Raw genomic sequence first — 16950 nt, 5'->3', positions numbered from 1 at the left:
AAGCTGCATAGCAAACAAACTTGTTCCAAGCATTGCTCTCTGCTGTGGTGATAGCAAATGTGAACTGTGACAAGCTTGGCAAATAAAAGCAGCGTAAAGTATGTGGCCAGAAACAGGATCAGGGATAGTCAGGAGAAAGTGCTTTATTTTCCAGGTAAACCAGTGGAAGGGTTGCTTTCTTGGGCTGCTTCCTTGAGCTACATACAACCCAGAAAGCCAACCCTCCTAAGACAGGCTGTACTAGCAAACTGAAATCAGCTTTGTGGCTTTGCTTGTCTTTTGGTTCTTCTGCATGAATTAATGAGACTGTGAATGAAGCAAATAAGGTTTTTATTACCATGATGTGATCTTCTCAAACAGCAAACTGGAAAGTTGCATTTAAAGTAAATTGTCTGATATCACTTAGTTTCAATTCTGAATTCAAAAGCATTAGCTACGAGAAGGCTATATTAGCATGGAAAGGCTCTATCCGAGTTTGAGGATTGCATTAGCACAGGCAGACAAGCAGCAGATATTCTTCAGCTCGTTTTTTCTCTCTTTAATTTTCTTTCAGATTCCATGAGTGTTCCCTCTGTCTTTTTATTCATCAGCTGCTGAAGTCTGGAGAGATAGAAGCCACGTAGCCTCCCAAGTTACTTTCAAATCAAACTATTCCTTTGTTGTCCGTGCCTTGGGTCTTACGCTACCTTGAAGTTGTGTGGATCCGGCTGGTTTCTGATATGAACACCACTGGCATGCACAACAAGTTGTACATCCCAAAATGCTCCCCAAAGACACAAGGCTGTTTCTGCAGTGGCAGCACACACTGACAAGATTCAGCTCAGTCTACGTGAGAGAAATCTTGAGTTGTGGAGTGAGCTACCCACTAAAACCAGCAGTCAGAGTATAGTACAGCTGGGATTGGCATGAAATGGAGGAACAAAGTATTTGCTTTTTTAAACTGTGTTATCAATTTAGCAGTGAGAGAGGAGAACATAATGAAGAAAATCTGCTTTTCATCTCTGCTGAAGGCAGTTTGTGCTCAGTCCCTTAGTTTATTTCTTCTCCTTAGAATGTCTTTACTTTTTCATGATGGATGATAGTTCTAGGAGCATGCTCTGAAAGATAACAAGAGAAAGAAAGCAAGAAACTGAATTGGCTTAAAGGAGAAAGGGAAATGCTATCATAGTAATTAACCCCAGCACATACATAGTTAAGGGAATCTGGTGTTTAGCTAACAACATACTTACCTGGTAGGGCTTTGTTCAAGGCTAGGGGGAGGGTGGGAAGAGGGGAACACCTTGAATGCATTGGTGTGACCAGCGGGTTGAGGAAGGTGATTCTCCCTCTCTACTTGGCTCCTCTTGAGACCTCACCTGGAGTGTTGCCTCCAACTCTGGGACCCCGATATAAGAATGTCATGGACCTGCTGGAGCAAGTCCAGAGGAGGGCCATGAGGATGATCAGAGGGGCTGGGACACTGTCCTGTGAAGACAGGGTGAGTTAGGGTGTTCAGCCTGGAGAAGGCTTCAGGAAGACCTTATAGCACCTTCCACTACCTGAAGAGGACTTAGAGCAAAGCTGAAGAAGGACTGTTGCAAGGGCATAGTGACAGGACAAAGGGTAATGGCTTTAAGTGGAAAGAGAGTCAGTTTAGATTAGGTAGAAAGAAATTCTTTACTGTGAGGGTGATGAGGCACTGGAACAGGTTGCTCTGAGCATTTGTGGATGCACAATCCCTGGAAGTGTTCAAGGCCAGATAGGATGGGACTTTGAGCAACATGGTCTAATGGAATCCCTGCCCATGGGTGTGGGGATTGGAACTAGATGATTTTTAATGTCCTTTTAAACCCAAACCATTCTGATTCTATAATTCTGTCATTTAGTAATTTGTTTGAAATCAGTGAACCTGCCCTAGTAGCTCTTCCTGTACCTAGTTTGTATATTTTTTAACTCTTTAAAACCTTACAAAGATGGGCTCAATTTAAAAAAGTTCCACTTTCTAAAATCCAGTTTATTTGTTTGTTGCTGCACAAATCCTCATAAGGGTTAATTAGTGTTTAAGTGCTGCTGACACCCAAAGTTTATCTGTGTTTGTGAACGGTTACCTTTGGGTGGCCAAGTGGCTTTTACAGGATAATTGATACACATGCTATCATCAGCACAAAATTTATTCTGAGTGCTCCAGGGCAGAATAAAATACAAGTACTGTGGGCTTTATTTCTTTTTTAGAGAGATGTTTACACTGAAAAAACTGTACAAAACCAGCAGTATTGTCCAGCAGATGTAAATGTGAATACCTTTAAGGATTCTCAAAAATCCTAGAGGAACACAGGGTTTTGCCAGTCCCTTACTCCACCTGCAGATTTTCCTGGTGGAGCTCAGCTGTATAAATAAATCCTCCGTGGTTATCAGGTTTGTTATTTCAATGTACATTCACTCTTATCAAGCTGTTGCAACCCCAGAAGCAAGAGCAGGTGAGCAGCTGGTTAAATGAGTGGGTATTTATTCCTCACACGTTGTTGAAAGGTTGAGTAAATATGCCCTGTTCTGAAGAAGATGGCAAGCACTCATGCTGAACAGCAGCTTTCTCTTCCCTATCCTGCTCACTATGGAATGTTTTCCCAGTGGGTAAGAGGCTCAAAGCTGAATGGAGAATTGAGAAACAGGCAAAAATTGAACAGCATGGAGGAATAAAAGAGCAGTGCAATGAGGGAACCAAACCTAGTGAATTGTAAAATGTTCACAACTTCAACAGAACCAGGATTTCAGCCCCAGAGACTTTCTTTTCTGCAAAAGATGAAAATCAGCAGCACTATCTCAGACTAATTCTCCAATCTGAGATTATCCGTGTCACCACCTGCTTCATTGTCGATTTTATTCCCTTCATTCACTATGAGAAGGGAGCCTTGGTTTTAAAGATAGATTGGTTACATTGTATCCCAAAACACAGACTTAGAAAAATGACACTGTGAAAGAACAGGGTACTGTCTCTGAAGGAGAGGATGGGGAAGATGCAGCACTTCTTGAAAAACAAAACTCTATAGTGCCTAAAATGCCTAATTCTTTATGAAAATCTTGATCTAGTAATTTTGGTTGCTAAGATCATTATATGTCTTCTAACGATTTCCAGTTTTGTTTTTTGATTTAGGAACTTATCATGGCTTCAAGACGAAAGACAAACATTAGATAATGTCAAGCCCCCCATCTTCTTGGAATACCCATGGGCATGAGCAAGAGCATGAGCACGGTAGTTCTCTTAATACAGGTTTAGGCATGGGTTGCAAATATGATAATTAGTTTCAAATCATCTGAAAGTTAGTCTCTTTGTGAAGAGAGTAGCCAATCTAATGTAAATATTCCCAATCCCAAATTAAAACTCCTGGGTTTTAGAGCACACCATAGAATTCTTTAGAAAACTATCATCTACATAAAGACCCAAAAGAACTGATGCTGGACATCCTGCCCATGTAACATGGAATTGGAATCTTCTGCTTTAGAAGGGTGGGAAAGACAGCTAGCAAAGACTTCAAATGCAGCTAGCAATGAAACACCACCCAGCCTCCAGCTTTTGTAGAAATGCCTGCATTCAGCTATTGAATTGGGAAGATATTGTGACATTCTGAAGATGGAACATCAGGCTAGTCATCTCAGCTGAGCTTTCTGATCATCCTGCAGTCGCTCCCTGGCTTGCAGGAAATGGGTGAGGAGAAAGACTGCTTGATTCTGGCAAACAGTGCCTTTGGAAGTAAAGCTGCTGCCTTCTCTGTTCATTTGGAGTGCTCAGATCTGTTTTTCATGCCCCCAAAGATAAGAAGAGAGTTATTGAATGGTCCTAATGGCTTGACATAGTCTTGCATGCAGAGGCTGTGAAACAGTACCCCTCAGTGCCATGCTCCAAGAACCAGGTGTCTATTCTGGTCTGTAATTCCTGACCCTGCCTATTTTTATGAGAGTACAAGTTGTATCTGTACTCATTATATACTGATCTTTGAGTGCATCAGTCTGTTAATCTCATCAAGCTTAAGCATGTATTATCCACCAGTTAAGACCTTGACTGGTGCAAATTATGAAGGGTTTTTTTCTCACATCATTCATGTGCAGAATCCTGTTGACAGCAGCATAATTCCTACACACCTTTTGTGGATCCACCTGCTGGCTGTCAGCTATGGTTATGGATATACTAAATTCAGTGAAGCTCTTTTCATGCAGTTGTGTGTGAAAAGCTGCCATCTAAGGTATGCTTCTCCTCAGGCAGTCTCGCAGCCTGGGACCATGCAGAAGATGCCCTTTTGCTCCATAGCTGTATCTCCCCTTAAATAAAAGTTAAACTGTGGTGAGAGATGCAAACATTAGGGCCGAACTATGTGTGTACCCACCATATCTCTTAAAAGATAAAATACTGTTTATTCTCTAAGATGTATCCTCTAAGTAAGCCTTGGAAATTATTAGCTTGTATACAGTTCTCAGTGAAAAATCTGTTTCCTGTCACTTCAAAGCATGCTGACTGTGGTCCTCAGGACCAAGGTTTTGGAGGCTTGCAGATAGTCTGACTTCAGCTGTACACAGTTGCCGGACTCCTCTGTCTGTGTAGAATTTTGTAACATTTTATTGAGATTAGCTCATCCATATAGTCAGCAGTGCTCTTGCCATTGTGTTTAGATGGAATGAAATCAGTTGAAAATAACCCTCATGTCATGCATTGACTCTCCACCTTTGCTTTGCTGTGTGCTTGAAGGTCCAGTTTTCTTGGTCTGTCCTCAGAATCTAATAATCCTAAAGCTTGTCCAGCAGTGGCTCAAAAGAAGTGGTGGTTTTTTTCCCCAATGGATCTTTAGTCAAGTAAGTTTTTAGGTTTTCTGTCTCTCTCACTTTTGCTTCGTTGTCTGCATAATGATTAACTTTGGATAATGCCACGTGAAAGAAATGGAACAGAACATGAAGAGTGGAAGGTTTGGGTGAAAAACTAACCATTTGCAATGTAAATATTTTGTCAGGGGTTTATGCTGCAGTTGGATGTGAAATGACGAAATGGTTCTTCATTTCCACCAATTCCAGATAAGGAAGTTTTAAACAGCCTTCCAGTTTGTATTGTGGCCAAATATGGCTGGTCTGTATAAATCCTACCAATGGGAAGGGCATTTCTTCTTTTTTATATATAGAGCTGGTCTGTTTTGAACTGAAGTCTGGAAAAGCTGAGGAATCCTGACAGCCAAACATGCATTTTGTAGTCTATATCCTACTGCGCTGTTTCATAGGGGTTTTCGGTGAAGAATTAAATGCATTCTTTCTTAAGGGTCCAAATTAACCTTTCCTCCAAAGAGGAAGTTCTAAGACAAACTTCCTGTTCTCTTTGAGAGATGTGGTTTTGTACTTATGAAAAAAATCCCATTATATGATCCAGCCCATTACTATCCACAACCTGGTCTTCATAGTTTGATCCAGTGGGTGCAATGCATAATGAGAGGTAACTTTTGAAACATTTATTTGTCCCTAATGATTATCATTTACTTGTTAGAGATTCAGTTTTGGGGTGGAAATGGCATTGGTTGATAATATTGGTCAGAAAAAAGCTCATCACTGGCTGAAGATCAGGCATCCATAAACTGTACCATTAGACTTGCTCGATGCTTTCAATGCCTCACCTCAGAGTGCAGTCAACTTGTCTGAAGACTCTTGCAGTATCAGATGGATGGATTTTGTGAAATGTTGATGTTTTCTTTCAGCTGGGAAGGAAACTATGGTGTTTGTGGGCAGCTGCAGCTGTCCTGCTGTCTTAGCAAAGAACATGAGTATGTATTTGTTTGGAGGTTATTAGAATGGTTACTGAGCTGTACAAAGTGATGTTTTCAATGTTGAGTTGATACTCCTCTCTCATTGAACTTAATACAAAGAATGCTACAGACAAATTGTGGCAGAATAGTGTGGGAAATTGGGAATTGTGGCAGAGGGGAAAAAGAAAAACTTGAAGTATGGAAATAAAGATGATAGTTTGGGCAAGTTATCAAAGAAAATTGAAGATTAGTGTAAATTCTACTGTTACGCTACCCAGCTTAAATTAGTAACACTCAGGTTAGAAAAGACTGTATTTTGGCTCTTTAGAGTATGTGCATGTGGATCCACTGTTATATTAAAAGTGTCTGTGCTTTCCTTGCATTACTGTTGCAAGTCACTGTTAATCAAGGATGGCAGTAGGTAAAGTTTTTGTATGCTTTGTTTGGAATTTTTAAAATATTATTACTTTTAAGTACTTTTTTTAAAATACAATCAGTAGATTTTGAATCTAATCATACACATTTTTCTTTTATCTACACATTACCTCTCCTATGAGGAAAGGCTGAGAGAACTGGGGTTGTTCAGCTTGGAGAAGGATCCAAGGTGACCTAATAGTGGCCTTCCAGTTAGTAAAAGGGAGCTTACAAGAGAACTGGAGAGGGACAGTTAGCAAGGGCTTGTAGTGATAGGACAAGGAGAAATTGCTTTAAACTGAAAGAGTGTGGGTTCAGTAGGAAGAAATTCTTTAGTGTGAGGGTGGTGAGGTACTGGAACTGGTTGCCCAGAGAAGTTGTGCATGCCCCATCCCTGGAAGTGCTCAAGGCTGGGCTTGATGGGGCTTTGGGCAACCTGGTCTAGTGGAAGGTGTCCTCTGACAGAGAAACTAGATGGAACTAGATGATCTTTAAAATCCCTTCCAATCCAAATCATTCTATGATTCTATCATTGATACATGATTTTTATCTTTTGGAAATCAAACCAAATCAAACCAAAGCCCCTGACCAAATCAAATAGTTAGTATAGGAACTGAGGAATACAGACTGGAAGACTATTCAAGCTTTAATGTCTAGGTTCAACATATTTATGATGCACCAGCATATTTGTGTATTGAGATCAGTATTCATAAAAATGCTACAGCAGTGCCAGAATAAAGTGTATTTGCCAAAACCTTGCCTCGGTTGTTTTAAGAATTATGTGTACTTTTAAATACTGCATGCTGTAAGCAGGAAGCACCAGGTAGCATACCTACATCAGCCACATTTTAAAATGCTAGTACAAGTCCTATACATAATGATCTCCACAGACAGCATGCTGGAAGAGTGTTACTTTCGAGAGTAATGACATTGTTTTACAAACTGACTATATTTCTCTGACGATCTCCCCTGGAAGGTGGAATCATTGTCATTACGCAGGAAAAGCTGCCAAGCAACTTCTGTGAGTTCTCAACAGAATGCTACTGAAATTCTGTCTTGCTTTGAATAACTTCCTGCACTTCACCTTTTTAAAGAGCCTTCTATCTGAGTATCAAAACCCAGAAGATCAACAGATTAGGCTCCAGGCCCTCTCCCTGTATTAGAAAGATTGAAGTGGAAAGTGGTTGAATTGCCCTTAAGTGACAATTTAATATGGTTTACACCGGCAGACTTATTGCAGGAACTGTAACCGCATAAAAACTGGAACTCACAAACAGTTTTTGGATGAGCAATGTAATGGTGTCTTGTGTTTCTTACTACAAAAGATTTGAAGTTGGTCGGTTGGTTAGGTTTTTTGTTTTGCATATAGGAAAAAAAAAAAGCGAGGGGGTGTGCTTAGGAAGAACAAACAAAAAAAATTGAACAGAATCTATGACTTTGAACACTCTGTGAAGTAATCTTGTTTATTACATGCCCTATAAAAAGGTATGTATGGGCTTGCTACTGCAAGCAATTGCAAAGAAGCCTCTATGCTCTCAAAGAACAAAACCTGTGATCTGAGGCGACTGGAATTCAAATCACTTTTAAGAAAGCCTTTTTGATTTTCTAATGTGAGTGCTGTATCTTATCAACAGTATGACTGTAAGCAAGCCTAGAGCATGTGGCCAAAGAATACGAAGAGCTGCTGAAAAAGAAATCTGTAGTCCGCTCTGGCATTGCAATTATTTGGTGGATGTTCTTACATGTAGATCTTTTGATTTATTCATAGAACAATTATTCAACTTGGAGGTCACCTGTGGGACAAACCTGAAACTGAGATAAGTTGTGTCATCGAACTTAATGCATTCAAAGCTTCTCTTTCTTACAGTGACTGGAGCTGAAGCTGTTTTCCCTGGGACAATCCTCGTCAAGTTGATTGGGATGATGGAATGAGTATAAAGGAGCTGTGATTCGGTGACTTAGAGCTCTTCGGGACTCAGTAATTCCCTGGTGTTCCTGCTTTCACCGCAGAAGGAGGCCGAGCGTTGGGGAGCTTGGCTTTGTCCGGGCGGCCGCGGGGCGCTGGGGCTGTGTTGGAAGCGCTTCCCGAGCCGTTCCGCCCCCTTGGTGGCCCCCTCCTCCCCGGGGCCGGCACAGGGTGCCGAGCTCCCCCGCCGCCCCCCTCCCGCGGGCTGTCCCGGGCGCTACTTGCCATGGACACGCGGCGTCCCGAGGCTGCGGGCGGCGGGCTGGGCGCGCCCTCCTGGCGGCGCTTCCCCTCCGAGCCGGAGCCGGAGCCGGGGCCGGGGCCGGGGCCGGGGCCGGGGCCGGAGCCGCGGCGGGAGGCGGTGCTCTCGCTGTCGCTCCCGGCGAGCACGCGGGAAAGGAAGCTGGACTTGCGGGTGCCCGGGCAGTGCCCGCTGTCCGGGGAGTCGCCGCGCTCCTCATCCGGATCCCGGCAGGCGCTCACCCGGCTGTGCCTGCGCGGCGCCCGGCGGGCAGCGACCGCCGCCCCCGCCCCGCCGCCCGCCGGGGCCGCCCGCGGCGCCTCCTCGCTGCTGGACGAGGGCGGCTGGTGCTGTCCGTGGTGCCGGCGGCGCGGCGGCGGCGTGCCCCGGAGCTGCCCGCGGTGCTGCCGGGCCGGCGGAGGCGCGGCGGCGGCGGGCGGCGGCGGCGGGAGCGGCGCGGGCGCGGGGCGCGGCGGGGACGCGTTGCTGGCCGGGCAGGGCGGCGGGGGCACCACCGAGCTCTTCTTGGAGTTGTACAGGCTGGGGTCCTCCTCGGAGGGGCCCGCCGGCCACTGCGGCTGCCCGCACAGGCTCTTCTGGATCTTCTTTATGCCCAGGTGGGCGATTTCGAGGATGTTGAGGAAGAGGGAGACTGCGGCGATGCTGTTCATGAAAACCATAAAGATGGTCTTCTCTGTGGGTCGGGACACAAAACAATCCACCGTGTTAGGGCAAGGGGGCCGAGTGCATTTGTAAAGGGGAGACATGTGAAACCCGTATAAAAGATACTGACCTATCATAAAGCCCACTTCGACCACCGAGCGGGTCAGGATATGTAGGACATAGGTGCGCAGCAGGGACCCTCTCAGGGGCGCCTTATTCACTTTCTTCTGTTCCTCCAGCTTACGCAGTTCTCTCTCCACTCTCCTGTGTTCCTCGAGCATGGGCTCCAGGTCCTCGAGCTGAGCCCGCAGCTGGGCTTTCCTGCTCTGCCGCTCTTTCTCCAGCGCCCTTAACCTGTAGAGCGCATGGCCCATGTACACCAAAGATGGGGAGGAGACAAATATGATCTGCAGTACCCAGTATCTGATCAAAGAGATGGGGAAGGCTTTGTCGTAACAGATGTTGTTGCAGCCGGGTTGCTCTGTGTTGCAGATGAACTCAGACTGCTCGTCATCCCAGACATCTTCAGCAGCCACTCCCAGCACCAGCATCCGGAATATGAATAGGATTGTGAGCCAGATTTTGCCAACTATGGTGGAGTGGATGTGCACTTCTTCAAGGATGCTGCCCAACAAGTTCCAGTCCCCCATGGTCAGAAGTTCATTTCTGGAAAAAAACCAAAGAATTATTTTCCTGCAATGATGGATTTCTTTTGGATATGGCCATTTTTAGTTTATTTGTTGTTGTTTATTTGTTTAAATTTTAATAAATGTCTTTCAGATACATTCTTCCAGTAGCTGGAGAGTTCTTCTTAGAAGTTCATCATCGTTTTCTACTTGCTGGGTCTTTAAATGAATTCAAACTTCATGATTACTGGTCAAAGATGCAAGTGTGAGACGCAAGTGTGAGATTATTTTAAGATTAAGAGAGATTGATTTCAGCTGTAAGCCACAGAACTTCATAATTGCCCATAGTTTTATATTATTTTCTTCCCACTAGAAATGAAGATGACTTTTTTCCCACCTTGCAAATCCTTTGCCAACCACAGTTTAATTCTTCACCCACTCCATTCCACATTAACTATGGATTTGCCATAGTTTTGCCATAATAGATAATGTTCTTGGCTTTAATTTATTGGATAAAGTTTTGAGAGGTGTCCTATAACTGTGACTTTAAAAAAAGTCTCATTTTTTACCCCAAGGTAGTAGCAATTCTAGTGCAATCCTTCCAATATTTTCCCACCTACCTTGGTAACAATTCACAAGCTTCTCTCTTGGCTTCCTAAAACTACAGATAAGTAGCTGATTTACATGTAGCTGTACATTTGCAGTCTCAGTTGTAGGATAATATCAATAAACTGAGTGCTACTAGGGTTAATACCTTTATTTTTATGCATCAAGTTTTACTGTGTCTTAATTATAAATTTTAACGTATGAGATAATGAAATCAGAGCGATGTGGAGGGTTTTAACTGTGAGTGTGTGAAAATCTTTTAAACTACCTCTTTCCCAGAAACTGACTCTCAAGCAAATTGCTCCATGTTCTGCTTAATTTACCAGCTGCTTCTTTTGAAGATTTATTTTGGAGCTTCAGGTAATGTGGGGAATTGAAATGAAAGATATTTGACTATTCATTTGTGAATCAATTGCATGTTTGGCGTTGCGTCTCTGGAACTTTTTCTACTAATATGGCAATAAATTACTGAAAGCAACTGGGATCCTATCTACCTTAGGGTTCACACTTGAATTTTTTTATGCTACAATACTTTCAAAACATCCCAAATTCCACTAAACCACTAACTTTAGTAAAGTGCCATTTCTAGGCTGTTCTTTTTGAAAGTTGATGGTTAATGTGCCCAAAATCTTGTCTATATTTAAATGATACCATAGCTGGGTGATATCACCTTTATTAATATGGCTTGGTTCATGACACAACCCCAGGTAGTTCAGTTTTGCTTCAAGGCTATAGTTATTCACATGCCAAGTAAAAATTTACAGTTGTAATCAGCAGTGAAGTCATTCTCAGCAAAGGCATCCTACAGGCTTTATTATTATGTTTCTGGGATTGTTTTTGTCTGCAAATTTGAATTTTCACACATAGAACTGGCTAAGGAAACATATCTAGTCAAGCAATTTCTTAGGTGTTGTTATACACTGAGAATATATTGTTTCCGCACTCCTTCCCTCCCACACATATCATTGCAATGAGACACATGAGGAAAACAAAGTCAGCAATAATTATTGTAGTCCACGGCAACAGTTAAGCAAAGGAGCTTTAGGTACATTCAGTGCCTTGCAAATGGCTGATCTCTCACAGAAATTGATCGACTCAGCAAAACACCCCCACCAAACCACAAAACCCCAAGTGTGATGCTACAATGTAAAGTCAGGGATAAATATGTTTTAATTCCAAAGATCAAATTCTCTAGCAGTAAAAACTGTCATTGTCTGTTCTGGAACAGTAATTGTAGAAATGGTATAATTCACCCTTTAAGTGAGCCTTTGATACCAGGACACTTCCCCTCAGTTCTGCACTGGTAGAACTGCAGTATAAATAATGACACAATGAACACTGTCTATAAAATAAAGAAGTTAGTTTAGAGTCACAAAAGCCAGCATTTCCAAGAAATCAGCCCAAACTACTTCACAGCCTTGCCATAGCAATGTGTGTATAATTTTTCCATTTTTTCCCCTTTCCTGCTTTTAATTTGAGTTCTGTGAAACAGAATAATTTCAGTTTACTGTAAGACAGTAATCTTAAACATCAATGATACTGTTTCCAGTTTACTAGTAGACTAGAAGTCCTAGTAGTGTAGCCTATTCTATACTACTAGCATTCTAGACTAGAAATATACCATTTTTAGTATAGAAAGCACATACCCGAGACATTTCTCATTATACTATCTTTTGTCTGCCCAAGTATTTTTCTATAGTTATTTCAAACAGTAAAATTTCATGCATGTAATCAGTTAAAACCAGATGGAAATCCACCATTTCTCTTGGAGGAAGTTCCTTCGGGTTTTTTTTTTATTTTATTTTTTTACTTCTTAAAAAATCATCTTGTCATTTGCCACTATTCAAATCACCTCTATGTTATATTCATGCCAGGTTTTCATCAGTTGAGGTAAGAAAAAGCAGCATTAAACTTTAAATTTCTTGTCAGAAGTTAAATATTAAGATGCAAATACTTGTGGATTTAATTTGCATTGCTTCAAGTCTGACACGCACCTGCCTGCTCCATACTGCCCTAGGAAGAATTATTTTTCTGCCACTTACCTTAGGAGAAAGCCCTTGGTTAGTCTCTTACAGCACTGCAAAAGAAGCATGCAGAACTGCTTGTTGTTATTTCTCAGAGATCTCTCTTTGAGAGTCCTAGGACATCTTTTTTTTTCCTTTTTTTTCTTTTCCCCAAGAGCCAAAGCATAGACGTGGTACACTGAACGGGCTTCTCAGTTTTATGTAGCATGTCTAAACTCATGCACAGTTTAAAAATCATGAGATGATAGGATGGTGCCTCTAGCCAAAATTATCATGCAATTATTTTAGTCAGTGGCATCTAACAAAGCCATTCCCCCAAGGCTTAATCTGTATGGCAGCAGTTTCCAACGTCCCTATGCCTTGTTTTAATCAGTTCTTCGAACTTTACACCTCTACCCAGTTCCCAAATGAAATTTTGTTTTGTACAATGGCTAAATAGGTAGCCTTTACAGTACAACAGAGTCTTACATTTTCTTTACATTCCATTAGTTTCGCTTTGAATCAATGCTCGAGGATCGATCGGTCATGTCCGATTTCATACTCTGTTGCCTGGTGAGTTAATTTAGGATGTGTTAGACTGAGCCTTTGAAAATGGAGGCCATGAGGACTAAGACTCGAGTCTTAAGTTAGCAACACAAGCTTTCAGCACAGTAACTCTTCATCAGCTGCATTGAATAGTCACCCTCAAGCCCAGCCAGAACTGATTATCTGTAAGAGGTAAGGTTTAAAAAAGGAAGGCGAGTTGTCAAAATGGTATTTTGTGAGAAATTGGAGCCACCAGAACTGAGTTGCTGATACTAAGACCTACTGCCTACTCCTGCCCAGGCCCAGGCCTAAATTTTATGGAAATTCCAAATACTTGTTTTTTCCTCCTTTGTTGTGGAACTTATAGCCCTTTTCTTCCATTTCAGAGAGCACATGCATGATTTCTATTTCAGGCTCTTCTCCCTGAAGATACTCCTACTAACCAGTGGCCAGTTCTCAAAGGACAGTAGCCTCGCCTCTTCTTCGGAATTATCTCTGATTTATGCACCACTGCATCCTTCTCTCTTGCACAAGCCATACATGTATCCCTGAAAGTCCTGTCTGAATATGCCTTCACAGCTCTGCCCTGCTGCAGATGAGGTGGCTGCAGCACCTTTCCTCTAGCCTCAGCCTAACACAGTAGATGTATGGTTTATGCTCAAATTACAAACAAATACTTTAGGGGCAGTAGAACTACATTCTTCACCCCTGAGAGATGTGTTAATATTCATCTGAACCACCCAGACCTCCACAGGCTTTTCTCATCCATATACTCTTACATACCTGTCATTGCCATTTTATTTTCACATCTCTTCTTTCTCATCACCAAGTCCCTAAAGCTTTACTTTGCTGCTTCAGCAGTCTCAGACCTTTGACTCAGGCCTGGGTCCTCTCTGCTGTCTCATCAGATGTTGTTGACCTGACATCTCCAGCATCTTCCATGGTGCCCAGGTGCTTCTCACGAGCACCCCCTTCACCTCTGCTGGCTGTGAAAACTTAAGAAAAGAGCAAGAGGTGCAGCACATATGATGTGTCTGTCCTGTCAGAGAATGAGCTCTGTTCACTGCTGAAGCAGCTCAATCTGGGCCCAGCACATTCTGCCCCATCCCACCTTACCCCCTGACAGGTCCAGCACCACAGGCTGCCTACTTCACTCTGCCCTCAGAGCAACCTGATTTAAAGTTTTGGTTTTCTCAGGGGACAGGGCAGGTGACAGTGGGCTCTTCAGGGATAATTTTTTGCATTTCTGCTTTAGCAGCAGAATAATTAATGTTGTTAAAGGACTGCTCATACAAGCTTGTTAACAGACCAAGTCAACGGATTTATTGAGCATAAAAAGGAAGCAGGGTGAGGGCAGAGGGATGGTGGTGTTTGCATTTGGAGAGAAGCAAGAATCTGTGGTGCCTCGGGTCATGCCCTTGCTATCAGCGTCTGCCGTAGACAGAGTGTGAATGACAGCAGGCTGTGTGTGGATGTGGTGGGAGGGAATATATCCTGCAGATCAGAGAGATGGGACCTTGGCCAGTGGTGACTGGAATAGGCAGCTGTGAGAAAGCAGCTCGGTGGGAACCAGTGCATCTTCATGCCTGACCTTCCTGGAGCAGGAGTGACTTCCCTGCTGGGAAGCAGAGACCCAAGGAACATAGTGCCGGGGCAGGAGATGATCACAACCAAGCAGGGTGAAAGGTCTGGTCCTGGTGGTTGTTCAATAAACCCCAGTATCCAAATCCAGTATGGGGCATTTACTTTGTCTCGTGTGTGATGGGATTCTGCATATGGGAGGGGGCGGCCCTGGATGTACCTGCAGACTGAGGAATGAGATGCTGGAAAGCAGAGCCACAGAAAGAGTCCTAGTCAATGGCAAGCTGACCATGGGCCAGCAGTGTCCTGGCAGCCAGGAGGGCCAAGCATGTCAAGGGGTGCATCAGGCACAGCATCACCAGCCAGGCAAGGGAGGGGATTGTTCTGCTCTGCTCTGCACTGGGGCAGCCTCTTCTTGAGTGCTGGAGGCAGTTTTGGATGCCACAGTGTAAGAAAGACATTGAGCTATAGGAGAGAGCATCCAAAGGAGGGCAACGATGACAGTGAAGGGCCTTGAGGGGAAGCCAGCTGAAGTCGCTTGGTCTGTTCAGCCTGGAGGAGACCTCATTGCAATCTACAGCTTTGTGAGGGGAAGAGGAGGGGCAGATGCCAATCTCCTCTCATTGCCAGTGGTGCCCAGTGCCCAGTGAAGGAAATGGTGCAAGTTGTATCAGGAAAGGTTTAGGTTGACTATTAGAAAAAGCTTCAGAAGGGGGCTGAGCCTTCCCAGAGGAGTGGTCACAGCACCAAGTCTGACAAGAGTTCAAGAAGCTTTTGGACAACTCTCAGGCAGATGGTGGGATTCTTGGGCCTGTCCTCTGCAGGGCCAGGAGCTGGATCCTTGTAGGTCCCTTCCAACTCAGGACCATTTTTGATTCTAAATTAGAAGTGCCAGCTAGTAAGAACAAAGTAAGTTATTCTAGTATTAGGTCCAAATACACTTTTTAAAGCATTGCAGGTTTTGATATTCTTGTCAGGGACTCAACACATTTGAAAAACAGAAAAATATGTATGTGTGAACTAATAGTAATCTTCTTATAACACATACAGCACCATTTCCTTGTACTAATACTTTACAATTCTCACATCACAACAAAGCTTACAGTACGGGGTCAAAAGCATTTCAAAGTGCACACGCTTTCTGCTGTCTCACCAAACACATCACAGATTGGATGTGAACACTAAGCTGGACAACAGGCTACAGCCAAAGCCGTTCAGGTATGGGCATGAAGTACAAAGATGAGACTACAGAATTTTTTTAGCCTAAACCACTAACCTGGTACAGTGCACCTTCACTGTCTAGAAACACCTTGGCTTACTAAAAAAATCACTTCACTTGAACTTCTTTTTCCATTTTACTACAGACAAATATTAGCATTACTTCTGGTACTAACTTGCTCCTTCTGGAGCAAGATACCTTTCACAGGAACCACCACAGCCACTCCTGAAACTTTATCCATCTTGCCTAGCAAAGCCAATTCTGCTCTTGAAATGCCTCTTGACTGATTTTATAGATTCTTCTATGAAATCTTTAAGACTGTTCCCCAGCATGCTTTATTACTGCTGCCTCCCTTCATGAAGATAAATTGCTAAAGATTATTCTGCATCTGGTTTTCGAGTGAATACAGTTAGAGGAAAGCCTTAATGGGAATAGCTGTGTTGCTGCCATCTAAGAGAAGTGTCCTGAGATAAGACAACTGTTGTACGTGCACCTTTAGCTGCCAACAGACACTGCCTTAGAGAGAATCCCTCAAAATTCAATGCCCCATGATTTCACTATCATGCACATCTCCATGAACCCCTCTCTGAATTTCAACTCTGGAAAATTTTTGAGTATTCACATCCATTAAACAGAATCCTGTAAAAATGTATGTGTTGGTGTGGTGGTTTAGAATGGATTGTGATTGACACATTGGTCGACGAATAGGAGTGTTTCTACGCCTCTGAAAACACAGCCTTAAATCCGAACTTTTCAGGTGACTCAGGCTCTTTCCTTCGCTGGTCACGGAGAAGGTAACATCCCCTCGTGTGTCAGGGTTGGGCTGGTCCCCCCCAGGGCCAGGCTGCCGGGCCTGGGGGTGGCCCTGCCTGTGGGACAGTGGGTGAGGCTGGCCATGTCCCCTCCCGGCCCCTCCGATGGGGAGAGGAGGAGGAGGAGGACTGCAGACCAGAGTCTGGCCCTGCGCCAGGACCACGGTGGCCGTGCTCTGGGCCTTGGCTGCCAGAGCCGCTGGTCCGAAGGAGGAGAGGCTTTTAAGAACTTTTTCTCCAGAGCCCCAGGAAGCTGATCTGAGTTTAAATCGCTTGAAGTCTGACCAGGGGTGGAGAAGATTTCATCTATCAATGTTCTTGAGCCTGCGCTTTCTCTTCCTCTCTCCTATCATCTGTGACCTTGAGTCTGCTGAAGAAGAAAAATTCTAAGCAAAGACTTTTCCCTCCTCCGTGGAAGACATTTGAAATGTAGAGAGAGAGAGAGCGAGAGCGAGAGCGAGAGCGAGAGAGAGAGAGAGCGAGAGAGCGAGCACTGAGGAAAAAGTCAGTAAAAGAACTG

The 16950-nt window shown here is 43.6% G+C and overlaps 1 protein-coding gene across 1 annotated transcript; it reads right to left on the bottom strand.

Moving 5' to 3' along the window:
• Positions 1–1058: 1058 nt before the first annotated feature.
• GJA10 (gap junction protein alpha 10) lies at positions 1059–9687 on the bottom strand. Its single transcript, XM_066314318.1, has 2 exons — positions 8359–9687; positions 1059–1097 (listed from the first exon to the last, which is right to left on the bottom strand). The coding sequence occupies exons 1-2, from the start codon at positions 9685–9687 to the stop codon at positions 1059–1061; spliced, it is 1368 nt and encodes a 455-aa protein (XP_066170415.1).
• Positions 9688–16950: the final 7263 nt, after the last annotated feature.

The sequence above is a fragment of the Sylvia atricapilla genome, chromosome 3 (genome assembly GCF_009819655.1).
Source record: "Sylvia atricapilla isolate bSylAtr1 chromosome 3, bSylAtr1.pri, whole genome shotgun sequence".
NCBI lineage: Eukaryota > Metazoa > Chordata > Aves > Passeriformes > Sylviidae > Sylvia > Sylvia atricapilla.
Note: the sequence above shows the minus strand (reverse complement) of the source record. Positions and strands in the feature narration are given on the sequence as shown.

Coding starts and splice junctions, on each gene's coding strand:
- GJA10 (XM_066314318.1), bottom strand. CDS start 9,687: ATGGGGGACTGGAACTTGTTGGGCAGCATCCTTGAAGAAGTGCACATC. Junction 1,098..8,358: donor CGGGACGCCGCGTGTCCATG/GCAAGTAGCGCC, acceptor GTTATCTTTCAG/AGCATGCTCCTAGAACTATC.